General features: G+C 42.2%; 1 protein-coding gene across 10 annotated transcripts in view; it reads right to left on the reverse strand.

Moving 5' to 3' along the window:
- helz (helicase with zinc finger) overlaps positions 1-26,182 on the reverse strand; it is a 259,376-nt gene that overhangs the window by 160,520 nt on the left and 72,674 nt on the right. For all 10 annotated transcript variants that reach the window (XM_038777996.1, XM_038777990.1, XM_038777999.1 and 7 more), the window contains 3 exons: positions 25,851-25,958; positions 20,649-20,949; positions 18,731-18,998 (listed from right to left, as the gene is read on the reverse strand). In XM_038777996.1, coding sequence (XP_038633924.1) covers positions 18,731-18,998; positions 20,649-20,949; positions 25,851-25,958 — 677 coding nt within the window. The remainder of the gene's footprint in view (positions 1-18,730; positions 18,999-20,648; positions 20,950-25,850; positions 25,959-26,182) is intronic.

Here is a 26,182-nt window from a genome sequence, read left to right on the forward strand (position 1 = left end):
TCCTCAGGTGAATGAGGAAGGGGAAAGCAGCCTATGGTCATCTGAGATTATGGCGACTTTACTTCCTTAGTACTGCGTCAGTACTGTTCCCTAGTAGTCAGCTAGATACTTGTTCATTGGACTGGCATAAAACGATAACCTTCTAACTAAGAAGTATAAATGCACCCCACAGTCACAGCTGAGATGGAGGAGAGATTTTTGGGGCAAAGATTAGTAATTCCTGACAGATGGGGAGCTGACACTGGTGAAGAAGGAAAGGTGACTTCACAGGTCTGAGAAAATGAAGAGAGACAGGGCTAAATATCCTCTCCAACAAAGTTGTAGCACTCATTTCCTGTGCAGAAGGCGAGTTCCTTGGCAGGACCATCAAATGAATTACAATGACACCAAACAACAAGATATGATATGAGAGGGCACAAGTTAGCATTTCAGTTCGGGGTGTAATAATATGAGGAAACGTGGATGCCATCTTCTGTGGTTCAAACCATGCCGTGGTTTCTATATTGTCTCTCAGGTCAGGAATAGTTTAGAAAGACTGGAAGATATCACAAAAGGAGGACAGCTGCAGATGGCCAGGATCTCACTGAATTGCAGAACAGGCTCATAAATGGCCTATTCTTGTTCCAAGAAGTCAACCCTTGTGGTCCACGAGGGAGCCAATAACATGGAAATGTCCTCAGGTCCTCAAATAAAATTGAGACTAGGAGGAAAGACTTTGCGGTAATCGCCACAGCCCATGCTAGAAAAGGAAAAGACAGGAAGATCAGGAAGCTCAAATATAGCTAATGGTTAAGGGTGGCATGTGGCACAGTGGTTAGCACTGGGACTACGGCGTTGAGGACCCGGGTTCGAATCCCGGCCCTGGGTCACTGTCCGTGTGGAGATTGCACATTCTCCCCATGTCTGCGTGGGTTTCACCCCCACAACCCAAAAATGTGCAGTTTAGGTGGATTGGCCACGCTAAATTGCCCCTGAATTGGAGAAAAAAATAATTGGGTACTCTAAATTTATAAAACAAAAATATAGCTAATGACTTGATGTCAAAAAAGAGGGTTTCCATTTTTGAGGCTTTGTTATTCGTCCACGGGAAGTGGGCATCGCTGGCTGGGCAATCCCAGAGGGCATTTAAGAGTCAACCACATTGCTGTGATTTTGGAATCACATGTAGGCCAGGCCAGGTACGGATGACAGATTTCCTTCCCTGAAGGACATTAGTGAAGCAAATGGGATTTTACGACGGAGGTTCATGGTCACCTTAGACTTTTAATTACAGATTTCCATTGAATTCAAATTTCACCATCTGCCCTAGTGGGATTCAAACCCGGGTCCCCAGAGCATAACTCTGGGTCTCAGGATTACTAGTCCAGGAACAATGCCACTACGCCACTGCCTCCTGGCACAGAGTGAGAATAAGGGAACTATTCTACAAGGATCATCTGAACAGGGGGTGAGCCAACAGTAATGAATGGATAAATTGCATTTATATTTTTTTGCAGTAATGTTATTCAAACCTGGGTTAAGATGCACACAGACAGTACCACTGCTATAGCAGTGATTAAAGGGGTCGTAAAAGTGAGATAACCATTGGATTTGCAGGTGAAGTGTTCTGCTAATTGATCTTGAAAACCATGTACTTGTTTAAGATGTCTAGCTAATGGAGTATTGTTTATGTTTGAGGGACCTCTTGGGTGCAGATAATTTATGATGGATATTGTATTTGGTCCTGCAAAACAAGTCAAGGGATATCTTGGAAGAGACAAGAGAATGATGTAGTTAATGGGAGGAGCCAAGTCTGTCTGAAAAGTCAGTTGGTCCGAGAACTCTAATCTGAAGAGAGGTGCGTCAGTTTGGTCCTGAAAGGTTCTCTCTTCAAAGATTCTGCACAGAGAAAAGCAAGTAGAAACCTTGTTGTTAACTTTATTCACCAGTGTCATTTGAAATATATGGCTTGCTTAATTGGAATATAGTGGCAGGTTGAGGAAGCTATGGTTTCTTCTTTTACTTAACTGTTGTAACCGTTAACCGTTAACTGTAACACTATTTCTTTGTTAGCTAATGTGGGTTTTTAAAAATAAAGCAGAGGAAAAGCAGATTGACCAGTTACAAGCTGGAAAAAGATGGGCGGGGGGGATGAGAATTTAGAAAATGGAATCAAAGACCAATATTTCATATTACAAACAAAAAAAAGATAGTGCAAGTATTACAATGCTTGGGATGGAAAATCATCTGGAAGAATTAGGTTAGAGAAGAGATTTAGATCTAATGGTGCTTACAAACTTTCTGAAAAAATAAACATACTGGGTACATTTTTTTAGAAGGAACTATGTACACAAAGAAGAAATATGGCTAGCAATATTGGTGAAGCAGTTAATACTTGAGAAGCAGAGGACTGATGTACACCAAACAAGGTGGTTTAGACAGAATTACGATGATGAGATACTGAAGATTAAAAAAGGAAGTTACATTAGTGGGACTGAAGAATCTTTGCAGCACTTCAAGGGGGCGAGCCACTGCTCCATCTAGTTATTAAAAATGAAATAGGTCAGGCAGGTAAGGTAAATGTGGGTGAGCTCCTCGGGAACAGCGGGCATTATAGGGTAGATTAAAGGCCCAAGCTAAAAAATACAAAAAAGCAGGGCATATGGAAAAGGATAGATATAACTAAGGGAGACAGAAAGATAAATTGCAACAAGACTTCTTTTCAAAAAAAATAAAATTGGCAATTCAAAAAGTAATATTTAACAATTTAATTTACAAAAGTAGAGTTCAGCATGTTGTCGATAAATAGAAGTCAGAAATAAGCAAAATTAACAAGCCAAATGTGTTCATCCTGAATTGGTTAAAGACAAGAGGGTAATGGAAAAATGCTTTATTTCTATCAATGCTTGCAGAGGGCTGCAAAACTGCCAATATACAACCCATGGTCCAAAAACGCTAACCCAGGTAATTATAAATCAGTTAAATTAACACTTGAGGCAGGGAAAAGTTTGCCATCTTTAATTAAAGATGCAATTACTAAATAGCTCAATTAAGAAAATAATTAGAAGCAGACAAAAGAATTTCACACACAAATGTCAGGGGTTCTGGTGATTGATAAGGTGGATAGAAGGGGTGCATATTAAGTTTAGTGGACAGATTCAAAATCTTTGACAGGGAGACTATTGGAGAAGCTTAAGAAGCACAGAAATAGGGAATTATGAAAATCTGGATTTAAATATTGAACAGGAGGCAAGAAACTGAAGGAGTCAAGTGACTGGAAGTGGGTATCGGTGTCCCATACAATCCTGATCTTGTACCACTCTGTTCAGGTGTACAGGTACATCAATTATTTGGGTGGGGGGAAGGGGAGTCTGTATGGTAAATAAAATTGAAGATTTTGAGCATACATTACAGACAGATATTTAAATTGTCCTCAAGATCCAAGGATTATCAAGAATTTATTGCTCAAACCAAACTCAGGAAATCCCATGAGGCCACCCAAATAAATTCACATTTACTAATGCACTTGATTTTTCTGGATTCCACTGGCTACAATTGAACATTCCAACACTATCTTGGTCAGATTTCAAACCAAACAGCCAAAACCCCTTCAAAGTACAGTAAATTAAAAGAAGTGGCTCAGATAGAAGCAAATAAAAATGACTATATTCTGTGTTCCAAAGTAGCACTTGGATATGACTATTTAAACATGTTATTAACCTAACTATTGCAAAAACAAAATTTACAAATGACCAATCCAATCAACAGCCCTGCCACCATCAGTGTAGCCAGCTGGAAGAGATTTGTCCCCCCCCCCCCACCACCTCCACTTCCAACTTCATAACCTACCGTTACCCTCCCAGAAGTTGCTACTGATTTCCACATCAAATATGCAATATTTGGAAGAACTAGATCTTTCTGCATCTATTTACAACAAAATGTGTGAAAATGTTCATGTGTCAAACGAAAAATGTTTAGGTTAGTAACACAGAAATTGAAGAGCCCACCCTGTACATTGAACCCTCCAAATCAACACACACAACAGACAGTGTTTTGCAGGATTATGATAACATAAATTAACAGCAGTCCATGTGCTGTGAAGATTCACAGCACTTCAACTGAGACTGCATAAAAAGCACCCTCTCTCTCTGCTGGCTGTAAAAGGCCCGACATGAAATGAGTTTGAATTGTCTCAACTCAGTGAACCAGGGTCCAGAGCATAAGAACTGTCAAAGATTCCGTACAAATTGGCAATAAATCAGAAATCACAATCGGTCATCCCATACAGATGCTGGTCAAGGCAAAAGAAAAATGGACATTGACATAAATCTGGAGCTTAAGTACATGCTGGTGGAAGGTAGCAGAGAGAGCCTCCCTCATTCTGAACCTATGTATGCTTTGATGTATGTAATAAAAAGGATGAAGGATTTGCATTCTCAGTTATCAGCACTTTTGACAGGCAATAAATTAAAGAAAATTGAAGATTATCTAATTGAAAACAGATGATCAACAAGACTGTCTCCAATATCAAATTTTTGTTTATAATGGCATTTAACACAGATCTGAACTTTAGAAATTGCTCAGTAGAACACAAGAGATTAAGCTACAGAGCATTTCCAACACTTCCACCAGTTTCAAAGTACTTCCACGCCACCTGCTGGTGTGATGACCTGTTATTCAAAGAAGCAAAAGGGCATAAGTGATCGTCATCGACAGTTTCTAATATTTTCAGGTCACAGCGTACAATATCTGTGCACTCGGTCTGTAAAGAAAACCAAACCAAAACTCGAAAGAGGTGGCATTGAGATTTCCAGGAGATAAAAATAAGAGGCAAATGGAATTCAATAAGGATAAATGTGAGGTGATGCATTTGGGCGGGACAAACAAGGCAAGGAAATACGTGATAAACGGCAGGACCCTGGAAAGCACCGAGGATCAGAGGTGTTTATGTACACCGTTTCCTTAAGGTAGCAAAGCAGGTGGATACAGTGGTTAAGGCAGTATAGAGCATACTTGCCTTTATTAGCCAAGGCACAGAGTGCAAGCAGGGAGGTTATGCTGGAAATGTATAAAATGTTGGTTAAGGCACAGCTGTAGAGTGTTGTTTGCAGTTCTGGAATCCACATTATAAGACAGATGTGTATAGAACTGGAAAAGGTTCAGAGGAGATTGACCAGGATGTTGCCTGGGCTGGAGAGCTTTAGTTATAACAAGAGATTAGATAGGCTGGGATTGTTTTCTTTGGAGCAGAGGAAGCCAAGAGGGACATGATTGAGATGCATAAAATTATGAGGACATCGATAGAGTAGACGGGAAGAAACTTTCCCCCTTGGTGGAGGGATCAATTGCCAGGGGAGGCATAGGTTTAAGATAAGGGTTAGGATGTTTAGAGGGGATGTGAGGAAAATCCTTTTCACCCAGAGGATGGTGGGAGTTTGGAAATCGCTGTCTGAAAGGGTGGTGGAGGCAGAGACCCTCATAACATTTAAGAAGAAATATTTAGATGTGCACTTGCGATCGCAAGGCATACAGAGCTATGGGCCAAGTGCTGGAAAATGGGATTGGAATAGTTTGGTGGCTATTTCTGACTGGTGCAGATGCGATGGGCTGAAGGGTATTTTCTGTGCTGCATGGCTCTATGAATAAGTAAATTCTTAAGATCAAAGCAGGCTGCAAATGTATTTCGCTGAGCTAGGGGGAAATGGGCTAAAATAAAGATGAAATTCACGCAATGTGTGTGAAGTGATATGAATGAAAATGAAAATGAAATGAAAACCGCTTATTGTCACAAGTAGGCTCCAAATGAAGTTACTGTGAAAAGCCCCTAGTCGCCGCATTCTGGCGCCTGTTCGGGGAGGCTGGTACGGGAATTGCACCGTGCTGCTGGCCTGCCTTGGTCTGCTTTCAAAGCCAGCAATTTAGCCGTACTAAACTAGCCCCTATATATTTACCCATATATTCAGTAAATAAAGAACATTGCTTGATTGGAATAAAGCTTGGTGCGATCCGAGAGAACAAGGATTTAAGGGTGCAGGTTCACAGTACATTAACAGCAGTGGACAACACTACCAAATATATTCTAAGTTTTTTCACAACAGTTAAAATGATAAAAGTTTCACAAGACCTCAGCTAGAGTGGGCTCAATTCACAGGAAGTATATTGGATTGGATTTGTTTATTGTCACGTGTACCGAGGTGAAAAGCATTATTCTCCGAGGCTTTAAAGAAGATATAACAGATTCATTAACGTGCTATCCTGTGGTTGGAAAGAGTTTATATTCCCGAGTACTTTAGTTAGAACTGGGGTTTTAATTGTTTAATAGATTGCACTTACTGTTGAATAGACAGTACTAAAATACAATGGGGATACAGATGGCACTATTTTGAAGACGTGATCACTGAAAAAGTCACGGTTTGCTTCCTAGTTCCTATTATATAGTTACCAATGGAGCTTAAAAGTTGGTTCTGATCAAATGCAATGAAAAACTTAAATAAGGACATTTTCCACACTCTGACAGAAGTGCTCAAGAAAAATGAAAAAACTGCAAGAGTTTGGAGACAAGCAGATTGCCTTAAATTGCTGAGGTGATGATGATTGAATGGGTTTTACAGACAATATTAAATGTGCAAATCAGAAAGTAAGAGAAATTTCTGCATTACGCCTGTGGAATTCATTTTCATGATTCATGGTTATGGTAGAGAATGAGGTAACCATCAAGATTAAATAAGATGGATGAATGACAATAAAGGAGGTGAAAGAAAATGGAAATGAGGTGAGGAAAATGCGATGATGACTTCTGGCAGCGTGGAGAATTTTTTTAAAATTTAGAGTACCCAATTTTTTCCAATTAAGGGAGGCAATTTAGTGTGGCCAATCCATCTACCCTGTATATCTTTGGGTTGTGGGGGTGAGACCCACGCAGACACAGAGAGAATGTGCAAACTCCACACGTACAGTGACCCAGGGCCGGGATCGAACCCAGGTCCTCGCAGTCGTGAGGCAGCATTGCTAACTACTGCGCCACCGTGCCCGCCCACATGGAGTCAATGCTCAGGTAGACTGATTGAGCTGATGGCCTTGTTTCCAATTACGTAAATTCTATTTATTTTCTATGCAAAGTCAATATACTACGTTATGGAACACCTGTGGGATGCAGGTGATGATGCAAGGCCTTGAAAGGAAAAATCAGGACAAAAGATGGCGTGGAAAGCGCAAGTTGCCAGTGTCCACCTTACTGAGGTGTCAGCCATGACTCTGTTGGTGGTACTACTGAGTCAGAAGGCTGAGCGTTCAAGACCATCCCAAAAATGTAGGTTAACAAATGGTGTGGTGGTGAGGAAGCACTGTCCTGTTAGAGGTGCTTCTTCCAGAAGCGATGTTAAACCAAAGCGCTATCTGCACTCTCAAGTAGATTGAAAATACTCCATGGCGCTATTTTGGATGAGGACGACAGGCTGTCTCTCCAGTGTACTCGAGGTGATATTTATCCCTCAAACAACATGAATTAAACAGAATACCTTCATTATCACATGACTGTGGGATCTTTTGTACTTCCTACAGTACAAGAGTGGCTGCAGTTCAAAAGGATTTAATTGGCCAGAAAGTACTATGGGAAGTCCCGGTCACAAGGGGTGCGATATAAATGTATATATGCATTTCTTTATGTAAAAAAACTTGCATACACTAGGTCTTACCTTGCAGCATCTTGTTAAGTGCACATTAAGTAGTCAAATTCAATAGAAGAGGTTTTTTTAAACAAAACAAAGCTGTTTATTGTCTGTCTCTACACAATCTCTTTATGCATAGAGGGCTGGCAGCATCCAAAAGAATAAATAGTTAGTGTTGCAGTTGGGCAAGCTTGTGGGCATGGACATGGGCGCGTAGGTCAATCATTTTCAGATTGTATGGAGTGATATTGAAGCTCAACTGCACACCACACTTATTGCAAACTCGTGATCATATGAAAAGTGCTGGGTGACGACCCAAACTTAATCCATTGCACATGGATGATAATCAACGACTTCAGAAGCACACTCAACAGTTGAGGGGAAAACTTTTACAAAGTTGGAATTTATTCAAAAATGAATTGTTCAAAGCTCCTTTTTTTGCAAATAAATGGGGAAAGTCCTCGATGATTTTAGTCTATTTGATCAGCAATTGCAACATTAGGTCTCCAGACTGTCGCAGTTCAAAGCCACCTAATGATTTATGGATTGCTTTATCTCCCCATTGGGGTGCAAAATGAATATTAAAGATTTGACTATATTTAAATGCAGTTACAGTTGGTAATTATATAAACAATTGCTTGGTAGTCCAAGACTTGAACATTGCTGAAAAGAGACACCAGTTGCAGAAGCTTTCTGTCTTACAATCATCAGGACAAACGCAAGAATGCCAAATTTCAAACAACCACACCATTTTTACTGTAGGTATTTACAACTAACAGGATACAGCCATCAGTCCAAAAAGGCATTGTCTACCACACAACGGTGGTTCTGAATTTCAGTGCAGTGTAATGCCAGAAACATAGGCCATACAGCCCATTGATTGGCTGAACAAATCAAACAGCAAGTTCCTTCAATGGGTCATAGTAGGTAGAGTACAGACCGTACTCAAGCAGCCCACACTTACAAAATCCAAACAAAATGTCTACCGTGGAATGTGATTCCATAATTGGGTGGCACTTACTAAACAGTCCAAAAGCACCAATAGCTGCACAATCAAGCTCATATCAAGGCTGGGTGGCACGATAACACAGTGGGTAGCACTGTTGCTTCACAGCTCCAGGGTTCCAGGTTCGATTCCCAGCTCCAGGGTTCCAGGTTCGATTCTCAGCTTGGGTCACTGTCTGTGCGGAGTCTGCACGTTCTCACTGTGTCTGCGTGGGTTTCCTCCGGGTGCTCCAGTTTCCTCCCACAAGTCCCGAAAGACGTGCTGTTAGGTAATTTGGACATTCTGAATTCTCCTTTTGTGTACCCGAACAGACGCCGGAATGTGGCGACTAGGGGCTTTTCACAGTAACTTCATTGCAGCGTTAACATATGCCAACTTGTGGCAATAAAGATTATATTATATTGTGGCACAATTACACTTGCTAGAAGCACCATACATTTATACACAGACCTGCTCTCTGTAAACAAAATGAACACATTTAAGACTTGTGCCTTTTTTGAATTATCTGTGAGCTTGAAAAGTCCATCATTCCCACTGCACCACCACAGCCAGAGTCAACTTGTCAATCAATAAGCATCTTTTCTCTTATAGCATAACTTATCATTTGAAATTTGGTATTCTTGTCTTTGTCTGGAGTGCAAAACGAAAAGCTTCACCAACAGGTCTCTCTTTTCGGTGGTAACTATATCTTCATACATAATGTTCATTTCTGTATATGAAGTCAAACAACTCAGCTCTCCGTATGGACTTTTGCGCTTGGGCATGAGCTGTCAAATTAACTCCACCAACATGGATTGATCTTTCTCAGTTTATTGCCAAAACCCCACAAATATTTTTTTAACTAAGAAACTTATTTCACACAGAAATCAAGTTGTGACAGGATTCGTATCTAACTAGCTATGAGCTCAACTTCAAAATCACCCAAATTTGCACCCGTCATCTACCAATGCAAATTTTAATTTGCTCATAAAATATTTATTGTACGCATACAGATATCAAGGCACTGTACAACCACTTTATAAGGACTTAATTTTAATATGTATCTGAATGCTTCAGTGGGTAAACACCCTGAACCAGAGAGAACCACATTCTGCTCATACCAATGTTGCCAGTTCTTCAAAAGGACAAAACAATGAAAACAAATGAAAAGTGTATCCCAACTTTAATTTAGGCTAATTTAATATTTTTGTCCAATGTTCTTTCCTCCCCTGCCATGGCCGAGTTAGATGGACAATGTGCTCTGCGAAAACACATAGAACTTGCAATGAATAATAACCCTTACTAAAGCCTAGAAAAACCCAAAATGCTTCACAGACAATTGATTGTTATCGAGAAGCAGTTACTGTTATATTGGCGAATACGACAAGTTAACGCACTCACGCCAAGGTCCCACAAACAGTAAATGAGACGAACAATCACTTACTCGGTTTTTGTTGACATGTGATGGGTGTATACAAATATTTACCAGGCAAACTCTGCTCTTCTTTGAATAGTACCATGAGATCTTCTACATCTTTCTCAGTAGGGCTTTGGATTAATACTTCATACAAAAGACAGAACATCGAATGATGCAGTACTCACTACTATACTTGTGTCAGCCTAAACCATGTATGTAAGTTGGCCTTAAATACACGGCCTCCAAAGCAGGGTCAACAACTTTACCATATTGCAGGGAGTTGCACACCTGGCCACTATTATTATTGATCCACATTTTGTATCTGGTACCAATTCTTCTAATCAAGGAGCTGGTAAACAGGTATTGATTTTGCTGTAATTTCTATCACCAAAGTAAAATATCAAAGTTCAAAAGTATAGGAGGCAGAAGCTTGTTTGTTAATTATCCAAGTAAGATATTTTAACTATTCAGAATTACATATTTACCAGAGGCTTTCATCACTACATTTAAGTGCTGAGGTAACGCTTGATACTCCCCAATAGGGGTAACATTACAAATATGGGTTTGCCACAGATACCCCTGAATCTGAGGTGTTATTCATTCCTGTAAGCAGTCTGTTCATCTTACTTTTATAAAAGTTGACTCGCTTAGCCCTGATTTCTGCTTGTACAATAGTGTAACCAGGCGGTGTCTAAACAAGACTGTCCTCATGATTTGAACTGGATATTTGGGTTTTCACACGTGTACTTCTTCAAACTCTAAAGGCGAACCGAACTAACTCATGATGAGATGAGGTTGCATATCAAGATACTTTGAAGTCAACACACAAAATAACAGCTGTAATCAGAATCACTGAATTAATCTAATCCGACTGATCTTCCTGTAATAATGCAAAAAACATAACATGCTTCCTCACATCAGTGGGTCACCTTACTCAAGATAATTTTGAACTATTCTCACCTGCATTCTAACCTTCTCACAATTTTGGGAATCTGACTCTACCACAACATTCTGTTGAAAAACCTGACTGCCTCCACAGACGTTTCCATTTCAAACAATCTGACATACCATTTTTCCATATAAAAAAAATCCGAGAACTTGTTTCCATGGTGCATCTCTTGCCATGCACAGCTGCCAAGGGGATCAAGGACTTTGTAACATGTGTATTCCAATTGTCGAGACAGAATAATGAATTGCTTATTATTTAGAGTCTATGGGGAAACATTAATGGCAGCTCATTAACATCTTAATCACCTTTTGCAACAGAGACAAAAACAGAAAATGCTGGATAATCTCAGCAGATCTGGCAGCTTCTGTGGGGAGAGAACTGAACGTACGTGAAATGAAATGAAATGAAAATGGCTTATTGTCACAGGTAGGCTTCAAATGGAGTTACTGTGAAAAGCCCCTAGTCGCCACATTCCGGCGCCTGTTTGGGGAACATGGAGTCTGGATGATTCTTGGTCAAAGCAACAGAGCCTCTTTAAAAATTTACTCTGCTTTGTAGAAAAATTAAAAAGTTACTTTCTCCCTACATCCTTCTGCAGCAAAACATTCAACTGTGGCAGATGTAAAGGTCAGCAAAATGTACCGCCGGCAAAAGGAAGGAGGAAGGAGCTCAAAGTACCTTGGCACAAAATATCAGGAAACCAAATGTACAGCATCATCCAGGGCATAGTTTTAAAGAGTATTCAAGACAGTTTCCCAGTTTTCTGAATTGGGCTGGTTAGTGAGCAGTTAATCCATATGGATCAACATTTCAAATCACAGCCTGTGCTGAATTAGCTGATCTCAACCTGGGCTATATTATGGGCACTGCAATTGGTCTCAGCATCCATGGTTAGTCTGGAAGGGGGTGTTAAAGATGAAGAAAAACAAAGTGGGTAAGGGTTGTTGGACCTGATCCGATGTCCAGTGCTACTACTAGAATGGCATACGCGTGGTCACTGGGTGAGAGGGGATGCTCAACGAGGACACTTAAATGATCAAATAGTAGCAGCAAGGCAGACAGGTGAAGAACCATTGAGGTGAGGCACCAGTGAGATTGGTAAGCATGAAAAAATACCGAGCAAATCAACACCATCAGAAGCGATTGCATTGGCAGAAAAACAGGTGGGAAAAAACAGACCCAAACCCTAGTTTTTAAGTCAAGAAACAATGTAAAATACCATGCAATCATTGTAATAAGTGGAGTGTACATTAATTTGGGGATATAAAGCAGGTCTTCCAGTGGCAGTATGTAGAGGATTTGATTTATTATTGTCACATGTATTAGTATACAGTGAAAAGTATTGTTTCTTGCATGCTGTACAGGCAAAGCATACCGTACTTAGAGAAAGGAGAGAAAAGATAGAATTAGAGGGTATGCTGGGCACAGCTTGCAAGAAGTCACCTCGCTCTGGCACCATTTTGGATGGGCCCTGGTATTCGGAGCTTGGAAGATGGCGGCGATAATCCCTTGCAGTGGAAATGGTTGACTTGAAGGGAAGGGACGCGAGAGACCCCCCGATTAGATTGGTTAAGTGGCATGATCAGGCTTTGGAGGGCCCAGTGAAGTGAGGAAGTGTTTTCTCTCATTTGAAGAATTTACGGTGGTGCTTTTGCAGAACACCCACCTGTGGGTAAGGGACCAGACTCGGCTTCGGATGGGTTGGGTGGGCCAGGTGTTCCACTCTAGCTTCAGGGAGGTAGGTACTTAATAGTTACTGGGATCTTGGAAGACAAGTCAGTGGTGTTGGTAAATCATAGAATTATAATTATTTGGGATCGTGATCCACACCTGGTAGATGTGGTATTGAAGACAGGGCCTGTTCGGCAACCGACATGGGAGGTTGAATGTGGCAGGTCTGGGGTTTTGCAGTAGGATATCAACGGCGATTGATGAGTATGTGGAGTTTAATAAGAATGGGGGGAGGTTTCGCCCTCATTTCTGTGGGTTGCCCTGAAGGCAGTGGTGAGAGGGGAGATAATCTCACAAAGTGCAGATAGATACAGCGGCAACGGAGGAACACCAAAAGTTGGTAGGTGAGATCCTGGAGGTAGATGGTAGATATTCAAGTGACCCAACCCCAGAGCTCTTGGTTAGCAGCAAGAGGTTGCAGATGTAGTTTGATTTACTGCCCACAGATAAGGCAGTGCTCGAGTGGGATTATGCACAAATATGGGGAGAATGCCAGGCGTCTCTTGGCTTGCCAATTGAGGTGGCAGGTGTCCTCCCGAGAGATTATTCAGGTTCAATACTCGGATGACCGGTTGGTGTCCGCACCAGATAAATTAATGGGGCGGTAGAAGCGTTCTATAAGAACCTTTATTGGTCGGAGCCGCCTGGGGAGGGTCGAATATGGTGGAGTTTTTGGAGGACTTAGAGTGTCCCATGGTGGAGGAGGAAGAGCGGGAAGGGTTGGAAGAGCCTTTGGGTGCAGAACATGCTCTGACAGGTATAGGGCGAATGCAGACTGTTAAGGCCCCAGGGCCTGACATGTTCCCGGTGGAATTTTAGTAAAAGTTTACAGGAGAATTGGTACCGTATTGGTGGAGATGTTTGACGACTCAGTAACACGGGGCTCTCTGCCCGAGTCCATTTCACTTCTCTTAAAAAAGGAAAAGGACCTGGTGGAGTGCGGGTCGAACCTCCCGATTTACTTCCTAAATGCAGATGCTAAGACGTTGACCACGGTGTGAGCAGAGGCTGGAGCAGTGTCTCCCTCAAGTTATCGGGGTGGATCAGACGGGCCTGGTTACGGGTTATCAATTGTCATCTAACATCCGCCGGTTGTTAAATGTGGTGCTGTTCCTGTTGGAGACGGAGAGGAGGTAATTGTTGCACTGGATGCTGAGAAGGATTTTGATAGGGTAGAATGGAGATATTTGTTTGCAGTACTGGAAAAGTTTGGGATGGGGCCTAAATTTGTGTCTTGGGTATGATTGTTGGCTCCGAAGGTCACTGTCTTCACCAATGACATGAGCTCAGGGTATTTTCAATGGAATAGGGAAACGAAACAGAGGTGCCCTATGTACCCCGCCCCCTCGTATTTCCAGTGGCGATAGAACCGTTGGCCATTGACCTGAGGGCTTCAGGTAGGTGGAGGGGGATGGGGCATAGTGTGTACCTGTACGCTGACAATCTCTTACTATACATGACAGACCCGATCCCCACCCTGGGTAACATAATGGCACTGCTGAGTCACTTTGACTCAGGGTACAAATTGAACCTGGAGTTTGAAAAGTGAAAAAATTGAAAAGTGTGGAGTTTCCGGTTAATTCCCTGGAGAGGGGAGCCGATCTGGGGGTGTTGCGCACCGCTTAGTGGGCTCTCATATCCGATATCTGGAGTTCGGGTGGTGTGTGATTGGGCCTGGCTCCATAGGTTGAACTATACGAGCTTGGTGGGAAAGTTCAAGACCAACTTGCAACTGGCAGAATTCAGTCGGTCAAGGTGAATATTTCACCAAGATTTCTGTTCCTGTTCCAGCGTGCCAGTTTTCCTTTCAAAGTCCTTTTTTGGGGGAGTTGAGAAATTGATTTTGTCCTTTAGTTAGGCAGGCAAAGTGGCACGTTTTCGAAGGACAGTCCTTCAGAGGGACTGACAAGACAGGGGGCTTGGCATTGCCGAACCCAAGGTACTACCATTGGGCAGCGAATAGAGAATGTTTTGGGTTTGTGTGGGGATCCAGAAGCCATCTCAGTACGGATCGTAATAAAAATCCTTATTAGTGTCACAATTCGGAGACAACCTATGCCTTTAACACGGCAATGAAGTTACTGTGAAATCCCGCAGTCGCCACACTCCGGCACCGGTTCGGGTACACTGAGGGAGAATTCAGAATGTCCAAATTACCTAACAAGAACGTCTTTGGACTGTGGGAGGAAACCGGAGCATCCGGAGGAAACCCACGCAGACACGGGGAGAACGTGCAGACTCCGCACAGACAGTGACCTAAGGCGGGAATCGAACCTAGGGCCCTGCTGTTGTGAAGCAACAGTGCTAACCACCGTGCAGTAGGGGGTATGTGTTGAGGGCAACAACAGCAGCCGCTCTCCCATTCTCATCGGTGAAATATTTGGCAAATCCAGTGGTCGTCTCCACCCTGAAGCTATGGAGACAATTTCGGCAGCATTTTAAATTGGGGGTGGTTTCAAAGCTGGCACCGATCTGCGTTATTCATATGTTTCAACCTGCAAGGTTGGATCTGACATTTGGGGGGTGAGAAGTGATGGGGTCGGAAGGAAGGTGGGTCTGTTCCCGGAGCGACGATTTGCAAGTTTGGAGTTGTTGTCAGAGGAATTTGGGCTCTCGCAGTCTGACTCGTTCCGATACCTGTAAGTTTGCAATTTTGCGAAACAGATCTTTCCGACATTCCCTGTGATGTCGCCAGCCACATTGATAGAGAGGGTTCTTTTGCTCGCAGGGTCAGAGGAGGAGAATACCTTGGGTATCTATGGAAGGATTATGCCCAAATCGCAGTGTCGGTGGAGTGGGTTAAGGCCAAGTGGGAGGAGTTGGGGCTGATGTTGGAAGATGGAGTGAGGCCCTGCGGAGGATGAACTCCACATCCTTGTGCGTGAGGCTTGGCTAAATACAGCTTAAAGTAAAGTATAACTCGGTCCAACATGAGGTTTTTTTTGCGTGAGTGGAAGACAAGTGCAAGTGCTGTGGACGGGGTCCGGCCAAACATGTGCAAACGTTCATAGATCATAGAATTTACAGTGCAGAAGGAGGCCATTCGGCCCATCGAGTCCGCACCGGCCCTTGGAAAGAGCACCCTACCCAAGGTCCACACCTCAACCCTATCCCCATAACCCCGTAACCCCACCCAACACTAAGGGCAACTTTGGACACCATGGGCAATTTAGCATGGCCAATCCACCTAACCCGCACATCTTTGGACTGTGGGAAGAAATCGGTGCACCCGGAGGAAACTCATGTACACACAGGGAGAACGTGCAGACTCCGCACAGTGAACCAAGCCGGGAATCGAACCTGGGACCCTGTAGCTGTGAAGCAATTGTGCTATCCACAATGCCACCATGCTGCCCCAAAAGTTCCAAGTTTGTGGGGTTCTGCACCTCCTTCAGCACCATGTCAGCGATTCTGAAAATTGAGCTGGAGTCCTGTCCCTTAGTGGCCATATTTGGGGTGTCGATGGTCGAACGGGTGTGGGGGTCGATGTCCTGGCCTTCGCCTCATTGAGTAGAGTGCTGATGGGATGGAGGTCACCTTCTCTACCCAGTTCCTCAGCGTGACTCAGATATCTGATGGAAGTTCCTCTACCTCAATAAAGTCAAGTACACCGTGAGGGGAGCAATTGAGGGGATTTACTGAAGATGGCAACAATTTATTATGTATTTCAAAGAGCTGGTCAGCGTTAATTGCTCGGATAGATAGGAAGCAGTGGGGACGGTGGAGGAGGTGCAGTTTGTGGTTCGGGTGGGATATGCTGTTATGGTGTTTAGTATAAAATGGAAAATGTTTGAATTTAAAACATTTTATTTAAAAGGAAGGTAAAGCAGAATAGTCATCTATTTGGCCTCTTGCAAAGTAAATATTATACGCCTGTGGATTAGTGTGCACATTATTCAAGTTCCAGGTTTAAAACAAAATGAGTGGATATCACTCCTAATGTGCAAATCTTGGCAGTTATGTCCACAATTAATTCATGATATGTTTTTTTTTACTGTTACATAGAACAGACATAGAACATACAGGGCAGGAGGCCATTTGGCCCATCTGAGTCTTCACCGACCCATTTAAGCCCTGACTTCCACCCTATCCCCACAACCCAATAACCCCACCTAACCCTTTTGGTCACTAGGGGCAATTTATCATGGCCAATCCACCTAACCCTCACATCTTTGGACAGTGGGAGGAAACCGGAGCACCCGGAGGAAACCCACGCAGACACGGGGAGAACGCGCAGACTCCGCACAGTGACCCAGCGGGGAATCGAACCTGGGCCCCTGGCGCTGTGAAAGCACAGTGCTATACACTTGTCCTACCCATGGTTACAATCATGGCAACACTATTAGACTTAAGACAAATATAATTGATAGCTTGCAAACCTTTTATATATTTGGAAACTGCAGTGACAATCAAAACAAGCTCCAGGTTTAAAACAAAATGAGTGAATAACACTCCCGATGTGCAAATCTTGGCAGTTATGTCCGCACGAATGCGAGTAAATGTAATATATATTAAATCAGAATTCGGAGTGGGAGAAGCACTGCTGTTCTATTCCTGCAGTTAAAAGATTAATTAAAATACTGGCTTTTCTATAGTTTATTCTTCAGTGAATAGTGGAACAATCCCTGGCTGTAGAGCCAGGGTTCCCTTCAAAAGTAGGCTGATCCTAATTCAAAAAGTGCACTTCACATGGATCTATGTGATGGTCTTAGCATGGTGCTATCTCTCAGATAGCAGGAGAACAAGTGCTCCACCTGGTGGAGGCATTGCTGTTACTTTTTTTAAAAACTTTGTTTTACTAAAGCTTCCAATAATACCCCCAGAGGAATTTGAACAAAAAGATGAAATATCAACTGATTTATCAAGATACAGTTCAAAATTCTAGTACTGACGACTTTGATAAACTCAAACTTCAAATCCTAGGTTCTCTCTGTACCTCCAACACCTACAATAAAAGAATTAGGTCAACTGAGATCCAAATATACAAATAAAGAAACTCTCAAAATAAGAATGGGAAACTAACCACCACCTCCAATGACTTGAGGTAAATGTACACGGGTAAACAGACCAGCAAGTCCTGGGTTCAATCCCAATCCTGTGCCGAGTTGGCCAATCAGAAATGGGAACAGTGGCTAACATCCACCCCATAACTCCTCCCAAGCCTCACCCTACAAGTATTGAAGCCAATCTACCAGTTACCATCACTCTGACTAAAATAAACAAGTAATCAGAAACTAAACCTGGGACACTCCTGGCCTCTGTGATCCAGTACCGCAACATACCAGGTGTAAATAATGATCAAGCATCTGGGGAGATGAGGTCAGGGAAAAATAACTCCAAAGCTATATATAGATGGACCTTATTGAATAAATCCATGTCCTAAGTCAATGCTGTAACAGGAATTTAGCATAACTTCACAATAGTGTACAGCTAAGTAGCAAAAGTAATATTCTCCCCATGTGAAAATAAGGTTACAACCGAACAACTGAATCATCCCTGATCGTTAGCACCAGTCGCAAATCACTGTTCATGAAATACACAGTGAAGTAGCAAATCACTGTTCATGAAATACACAGTGAAGTAGCAAATCACTGTTCATGAAATACAGTGAAGTAGCAAATCACTGTTCATGAAATACACAGTGAAGTAGCAAATTACTGTTCATGAAATACAGTGAAGTAGCAAATCACTGTTTATGAAATACGCAGTGAAAAAATAAAGTTTTGCATTGATCAAGGCATTCAACTGTAAAGTTTGGAAAAAATGAAAAGCGTTTGCAGAAAGTAAAGATGCACATGTCCAAAGATAAACGGAATGATAATTTTATTCTGCAGTGCAGCAGGGAATTAAGATTTGACCCTTTCATCTTGTGTTGAACGCATAGGACCTGCTTAAAAAAAGCAAATTCATTTCAATGGACAAATCTATTGAGACAAAAACTGAGACGGTTAAGACTGGTGAAACAATGAAATGCACATTACTATTTGTTACATTGTACTTACTTGCTTACTTCCTTGTACTGTGCTATTTCCTCAATGTAAAGTAAATCATGTAATCGAGATTGATAATTAGATTTGGTCAATGATTTGTCAAGCACAGATTGTGTGAAGAGCTGGTCTGCAGACAACGGAATCTGGTACCGGGTCAGGAGACTTTTCTCCAAGTCAGTAGTTTCATTTGGCTCAAATTCTACAATAGTTTTACAAGTGCAATCCCATCGTTTAGCTGTGGTAAGAAGTTGCTGTCTTGCCTGCATCAAGTGTTCCAAATCTGTAAAATTACATTTACAAGTACATTAAACCATTTACTAAGACTAAAAATGTTTCTAAATCAGTGATTTGATATTTTTTGAGTCCAAGAATATAAGATTAACCAAAACTACAAAAATACACAGACTAAATTAGAACAGGTGATGCTCACTTTCAGCTGGCTACAGTTAGCACAGCAAGTGGGAGTGAGCTCAGGCCTGACAAGTTAACCTGTCAAAATGTTTTTGACAGGCGGTTCTACTCAGTCAGGTTTACATTACAAGACAACTTGCAGACCATGTGCTCTACCATGTGTAGTTTCACTCACTTCTCCTTTAGGAGCAAAGGAATTGCTGGACAAGAAACGACCACCGTTCATTGAGTGCATAAACGGACGTTCTGCTAGTTGCTTAATACCACTAAGTAAATTCTGTAATCAAGAGATGCTGCTGGACCTGCTGAGTTTTTCCAGGATTTTGTTTTTATCTCCATGTCAAAATGGTCAGAAATCTTACACTACAACAAGGGTTCCCTATTCTCCTCACTACTGTAAGTAATAGTGACTTAAACTCTTCTCCACTTTTCTCTGCACCTTTCAAATCCCCATTTATTTTAAAATCAGACGTTTGGTCACCTCTCCGCTATGGTAAAGTCCCCGAGGATGTTTTCTACATTAAAAGGACTATAGGATCATAGTAGCACTGTGATACAAGAATGGCTGAAGGATAAAAATCAAAGAGTCGGAACAAATGGGTGTTTCTCACTTTGCTGAGACAGCTAACGCCATTCCCAGGTCACCATTTACGGAGACCTTTCTCATTCTCAATATACATAGATGATTCAGACATGAGCAAACAAAGTCATACCCAAAATTGCCAGATTCTTGGGCATTATCGGATCAAGGGCTTTGGGGTTAGAAAGTGGATACTGACGCAGATGTTCCTCCATCATCTTAAGTGGGAAAGTAGGCTCAAAAGGACATATTCCTGCTCATGTTACTTATATTCCAAGGTAGGTTCCATCAAACATTCAACAAACTTGCAATGACAACACACACAACAATTTTAGAGAATGGTTAGAACCACAACTTCTTACAAGGAACTATTAAATTCAGAACATTAAAACAGGAATAGGCCATTTCAGCCCCCAAGCAAGCTCGCCATTTAATGAGATCAGTGCTCATTTGTGACCTTAATCTATATATCCACCTTGCCCCATATCCCTCAATACCTTTGGTTGACAAAAAGCGATCAATCTCAGTTTTAAAATTAACAACTGATCCAGCATCAATTGCTATTTGTAGAAGAATGTTCCAAATTTTCACCACTCAAGTGTTGAAATGTTTCCTAATTTTCCTCCTCTGCGTCTGCCGCTATTTCACAGACTCTGTCCCCTCATCCACTACTGCTACAATGAGATCTCATGAGGGGGAAATTACTTGTATTTTTTATCACTGATCTTTTCTGTTCTTATGAATTAGTTACAATGCTGACGTTCATTCAATCTTGAAGTTCTAAAACGTATTAGACAGGCCTCCTTCAGGAAGGCACCAATCAAATTATCCACAGGAGCCTTCTGGGCCCTTGGAACCTTCAATAGGTTTTTGCATTTACAAAATTGAAAATAAACAGCAGCTAATTTGTGTGAACAGCAGAAATGAGCAGATTCCTACCTTCTATTGATGCAGCATCCACCATAATCCTTTGCATCAGGACTGGCTCAGACCCAAAGTCAAAAACTACAGTTTGACGAAAAGTTCCAAATATTTCCGTATTGAATTGTACACCAACTCTATATATACAATGGTCCATTCCATTCTGAGCCATCTTTCCGCCTCCAAGCCACTCCTGACAGTTCTCAGGTACATCTTGTACCACCTGAGTGTTGTGATCACCAACAGAAACAGTCATAATGGAAAAATGAGGACGATGAGCATCGTAGAGCAAGGCTATTCGATACAGCAAACGTGCAGGCTAAAGGAGGGGAAAGAAAACATATCAATTATCCACATTAACAGCATTAACTCCCAAAAGTAGCATCACTTATCACCTGCTTGGTCTTTAACATCTCCTTCAGATGGTTACCATCGTCATCCTATTTATCCATGTCCCTTTTTTCCCCCAAAATTATTTTACGGGAGGTGGGCATCACTGGCAATGCCAGCATTCGTTGCCCATCCCCAACTGCCCTTGGACTGTGTCTCGCTCGGCCATTTCAGGGGGCAGTTAAGAGTCAACCACATTTCTGAGAGTCAAGAGTCACATGTAGGCCAGACCGGGTAAGGGCAAGTGAACTAAATGTTTTCCCAATAATCAAAGATAGTTTCATGGTCACCATTACTGATAGGAGCCTTATATCCCAGATTTATTAACTGAATTTAAATTCCCCCAGCTGCCACGGTGGGGCTTGAACCCATATCCCTAGAACATGAGCCTGGGATTCTGGATTAAGAGTCCAGTGACGTTCCCACTATGAGGCCATCTCCCCCTCTAACCTTTCTTTGAAGTCAGTGCTTCAAACCTGGTAAATGACGAGACCTAGAACAAGAGCAGTGGGCATTCAATACATGGAATCAGGACATCACTGCAAGGGGGATGGCACAGTGGTTAGCACTGCTGCCTCACAGGTCCAGGGTCCCCGGTTCAATTCCAGCCTCGGGTGACTGTCTGTGTGGTGTTTGCACTTTCTCCCTGTGTCTGCGTGGGTTTCCTCCGAGTGCTCCGGTTTCCCCCCCACAGTCCAAAGATGTGCAGCTGTGTTACGGGGATAGGATGGAGGCATGGGATTAAGTAGGGTGTTCTTTCCAAGGGCCGGTGCAGATTCGATAGGCCAAATGGCCTCCGTCTGCATTGTATATTCTATGATTCTATGAGTTCCTCAGGGAAGTGCGCTTGACGCCTGCATGGACATGATGGACCGAAGGTCCTCTTGCTGGACTGTAGAACTCTTATAGCTGTGTGTCCTTAGCCCAGTCAACTCCACCTTCAATATCCAGCACTGGCAAGTCCCCAGCCATCAATATGCTGGAGATTAACATGAACCAAACATTTAACCCAGCCAGCTTCATCAATTTGATGAGTACAACAGGACAGAGGTCGGGTAGTCTATGACAAACTGTTCACCTCCTGAACCCCTAACGCAAATCCATGATCTTCAAGGTTCAAGTAGGAGTCGGATGGAATGCTCACCACTCATGTGACTTGGTACAGTTCCAACACTTAAACGTAACTAAATACCAACCGGAAGAATGTAGTTTGCTTGTTGGCAACAATACCACAAGGCTGAATATCCATTCCTCCATTACTGGCACCCCATTGCTGCAGCATGCACTATTTACAGGATGCACTGCAACAACTCACCAGGGACTTTGAGTGTATTTCCCTTCCTTGTGGCCTTGGCTACTGAGAAGCACAAACGCAATAATATACTCAGGTATCATCGCCTCCACGTTCCCCTTCAAGCCACATACAATTCTGACCAATGTTCCTTACTATTCTCCTTAAACACACTGTGGCAAAATCCAGCTCCAACTCCATCTACAAATTTCATGACACGAACGTAATGGGTCGGATCTCAAACAACGAGAAGTCAGAGTACAGGAGGGAGATGGAGAACCTAGTGGCAAGGTGCAATGACAACAATCTCTCCCGCAATGTCAGCAAAACAAAGGAGCTGGTCATTGACTTGAGGAAGTAAAGTGTCATACACGCCCCTGTCTGCATCAATGGTGCCGAGGTGGAGATGGTTGACAGCTTCAAATTCCTAGGTGTACAAATCACTAACAATCTGTCCACCCACGTGACACTACGACCAACAATAGCACCTATACTTCCTCTGGAAACCAAGGAAATTCGGCATATCCACACTGACTCTTACCAATTTTTAGAAATGCATCCTATCTGGCAGCATCACAGCCTGGGATGGCAACTGTTCAGCCCAAGGCAACAAGATACTACAGAGGGTTGTGAACACCACCCAGTCCATCACGTGAACCCACCTCCCATCTTTTGACTACACCTCCTACTGCCTTGAGAAAGCAGGCAGCGTAAACAAAGACCCCTCCCACACAAGTTGTTCTCTCTTCCAATCTTTTCCATCAGGCAGAAGATACAAAAGTCTTGAACACGCACTAACAGATTCAAAAACAGTTTTGTCCCGGTCTCCTGAATGACCCTCTTATGGACTGAACTGATCTCGCTACACATCTTCTCTACTGTTGTAGCACTATGCTCCGTATGCTTCACCTGATATCCATGTATTTTCATTGTGTATTTATATGTCCTATGTTTTTCATGTATGGAACAAACTACCTGGACTGTACGCAGAATAATACTTTCACAGTACCTCGGTACATGTGACAATAAGTCTAAATCTGAGCTGCAGCAATCCATAATGGCCCACAGAGAACAAACAGGCTGCACAAATGTCCATTTGAAGATGTGTGGATACCGTATGGCAGTCTTAAAGGGGCCATGCAATGCAATAAGCATAGGAAAAAGAAATTAAAGGGAACATTCTGACGGGCATATCCTGCCCCTCCATCAGTGACGAGTCAATATCCTGGAAATCCCTAGTGTCAATCACAAAGACTACAGTGGTTCAAGGAGAATGGCCACCACTATCGCAACAGAGCAACTTGGAATAGACAAGCAAACAGTCCATCTGTGACACCTAAAAAAAATTCCAATATTATAATACCAAGAGAATAGTGGCAGGGAAGGGCAGCACGGTGGGGCAGCGGTAGCACTGCTGTTTCACGGCGCCGAGGTCCCAGGTTCGATCCCGGCCCTGGGTCACTGCCCATGTGGAGTTTGCACGTTCTCCCCGTGTTTGCATGGGTTTCACCCCCACAACGCAAAAGATGTGAAGGTTAGGTGGATGGCCACACTAAATTGGCCCTTAATTGGAAAAATGAATTGGGTACTCTAAATTTATTTTTAAAAAGAATAATGGCAGGGGAGTTATGACAAGGGTCAAAGCTGTCCAAAGAAAATGCATCAAATGAAACAAAGATCCACAATGCCGTCAATCTGCTCTATGCACTACATTGTAACGGTTCCGAGAAGATATGCGTAGAGCAGTGACAGGATAGCCCAAATATCCATTCCACAATTCATAACAATTATCAAAACTCAGATCGATCTGTTGAAAGCCAGGCACATTTTTAGGCACAAGCATATGGGACCTAATCACAGAAATTAACAAGCATAGTGTTTTTAAATTATTTTGTCAACTATCCAGCCAATGTAATGACAGGAAAGTGCCAGCATAATGCCAATTACTTGATCAAACACAGGGAACAATTTAACAGTGGATAAAAGCAAATTACTGCGGACGCTGGAATCTGAAACGAAAGAGAAAATGCTGGAAAATCTCAGCCGGTCTGGCCGCATCTGTAGGGAGAAAAAAGAGCTAACGTTTCGAGTCCGATGACTCTTTGTCAAAGCTAACAGACAGAGAAAGTGGGAAATCTTTATACTGCGGAGTGAGAATGAAAGATGAGTCATAGCCACTGAAACCCAGGGAAACCGGGTGCTAATGGCCACAGATACCAAGGGGAAAGAGTGTTAATGGTTGCCTTATGTGCATTGCTCTCGGACATTAACACTGTCCATATAATTTCTATTTACATGTAACGTCTTAAGCTAACTAAATTAAATGGCTGTTGGCCCAGCGAATTTCCATAAGTCACCAACTAAAAAGATCTGCACATCGCCTTCAAATTTTTGAGAGCATTAGCAAAAAAACAAAAAGTGGAATACCCCAGGATATAATTTATCTGGATTTCTAAACACCCCTCAGTGAAAAATAATTAGTCCGTGGAAATTAGATTTTTTAAGAACGGGATGGTGAACAAGTTCCACACTTGGGCCCTCATTTCCTATTTATAGAATTGACTAATGTAGTAAATACAGTGGAAATTAAGAATGCAGTTCAATTTTTGCATCTGATCTGTTACGGATGAGGTGAATGGCAAATGAAAATACAAAGATACAAAGCACTGGAAGGCAAGAAAGAATGATCAACGTAGCTTTACAACATTAGCAGAGATACATTATTAATCTCTGAACTTCCAATGCCAAGACAGTGAAAAATGAGATAGAACTTTGGGTACATAATTAGAGCAACCTACAGAAGTCATGCTGAGACTTCACACTGGTCAGATTTCACTGGCGTTCTGTGCAAGTCACTGTATTCAAAAAGGGAAATACATGCATTGACAAGGAGTTAGAATAAACCCAGCTGGAGGCGGCGATGAGCTACGAGAACAGATCATGGAAGCTTAAAATCTAAATAACATAAAAAATGAGCAGTGGGCCATTCTGTGCCTCGTGTTTGCTTCACCATCCAACAAGATCATGAGGAAGTGAATAAGTAGCATCTGCGAATGATTAAATGATATGCACAAAGTGACCCAAAATAAGACAGGTCAGTTAGGCCTCGAGAACAAGGCAAGACAGCATTGCTGAAAAGTATATTTATAAAGTGATCATAGAAAACATTTATTTACTTTCTAAATTTTTAACCAAATTTGGGGGTACCTTCTTCAGAATAAGCTATTTGTTTTCTACCAATGGGTGCCTTAATATCAACCAAATTAAATAGTATACAATATATTTTGTGCTGTACATTCTGCTTCACTGGCAATGTTAGAGGCAAAAGCTAGCCTCCTTAGCATACATTAATTTTGGAGGCACGTATAAAATCTAACAATGATGTAACTCCTCCTCTCCATCTGGAAATTGCTGTTAAAAATTCACGGGAGGATAGATTCAGTGTTGGTTATGGCAACATTTGAGAGTGTAACATAGTAAAAGCTTCCAGGTATTATGTTAAATTAACAGACCATATAAAGTGAATCTCCTGTACTTACTTTACAATGGAGTATAAAGGTCCACGCTTGACTAGATTTCTTGGTCGTCACAGTTACTGATAGTTCTGGGCTATGTTCCACTGCTACACCATCCACAGACTCACTAAGCTTTAAAAGCACAAAACAAATCCACCTTAGCAAATGGACATCTTGTAGGGAAACAGCGACCGCAAATCAAAAATGAACGCAGTTTCACACAACATTCATCACTTCAACCGCACTCCGTAGTTCTCTCTTCCCCTTAGCTGGGTGAATAAATAAACGTACTCGCAACGATTCTTGGCACAGTCTACCATTACACAATTATCTGCTTTCACCTTTCTTCTATGGAA

This window comes from Scyliorhinus canicula, chromosome 18 (assembly GCF_902713615.1).
Source record: "Scyliorhinus canicula chromosome 18, sScyCan1.1, whole genome shotgun sequence".
NCBI classification, from domain to species: domain Eukaryota; kingdom Metazoa; phylum Chordata; class Chondrichthyes; order Carcharhiniformes; family Scyliorhinidae; genus Scyliorhinus; species Scyliorhinus canicula.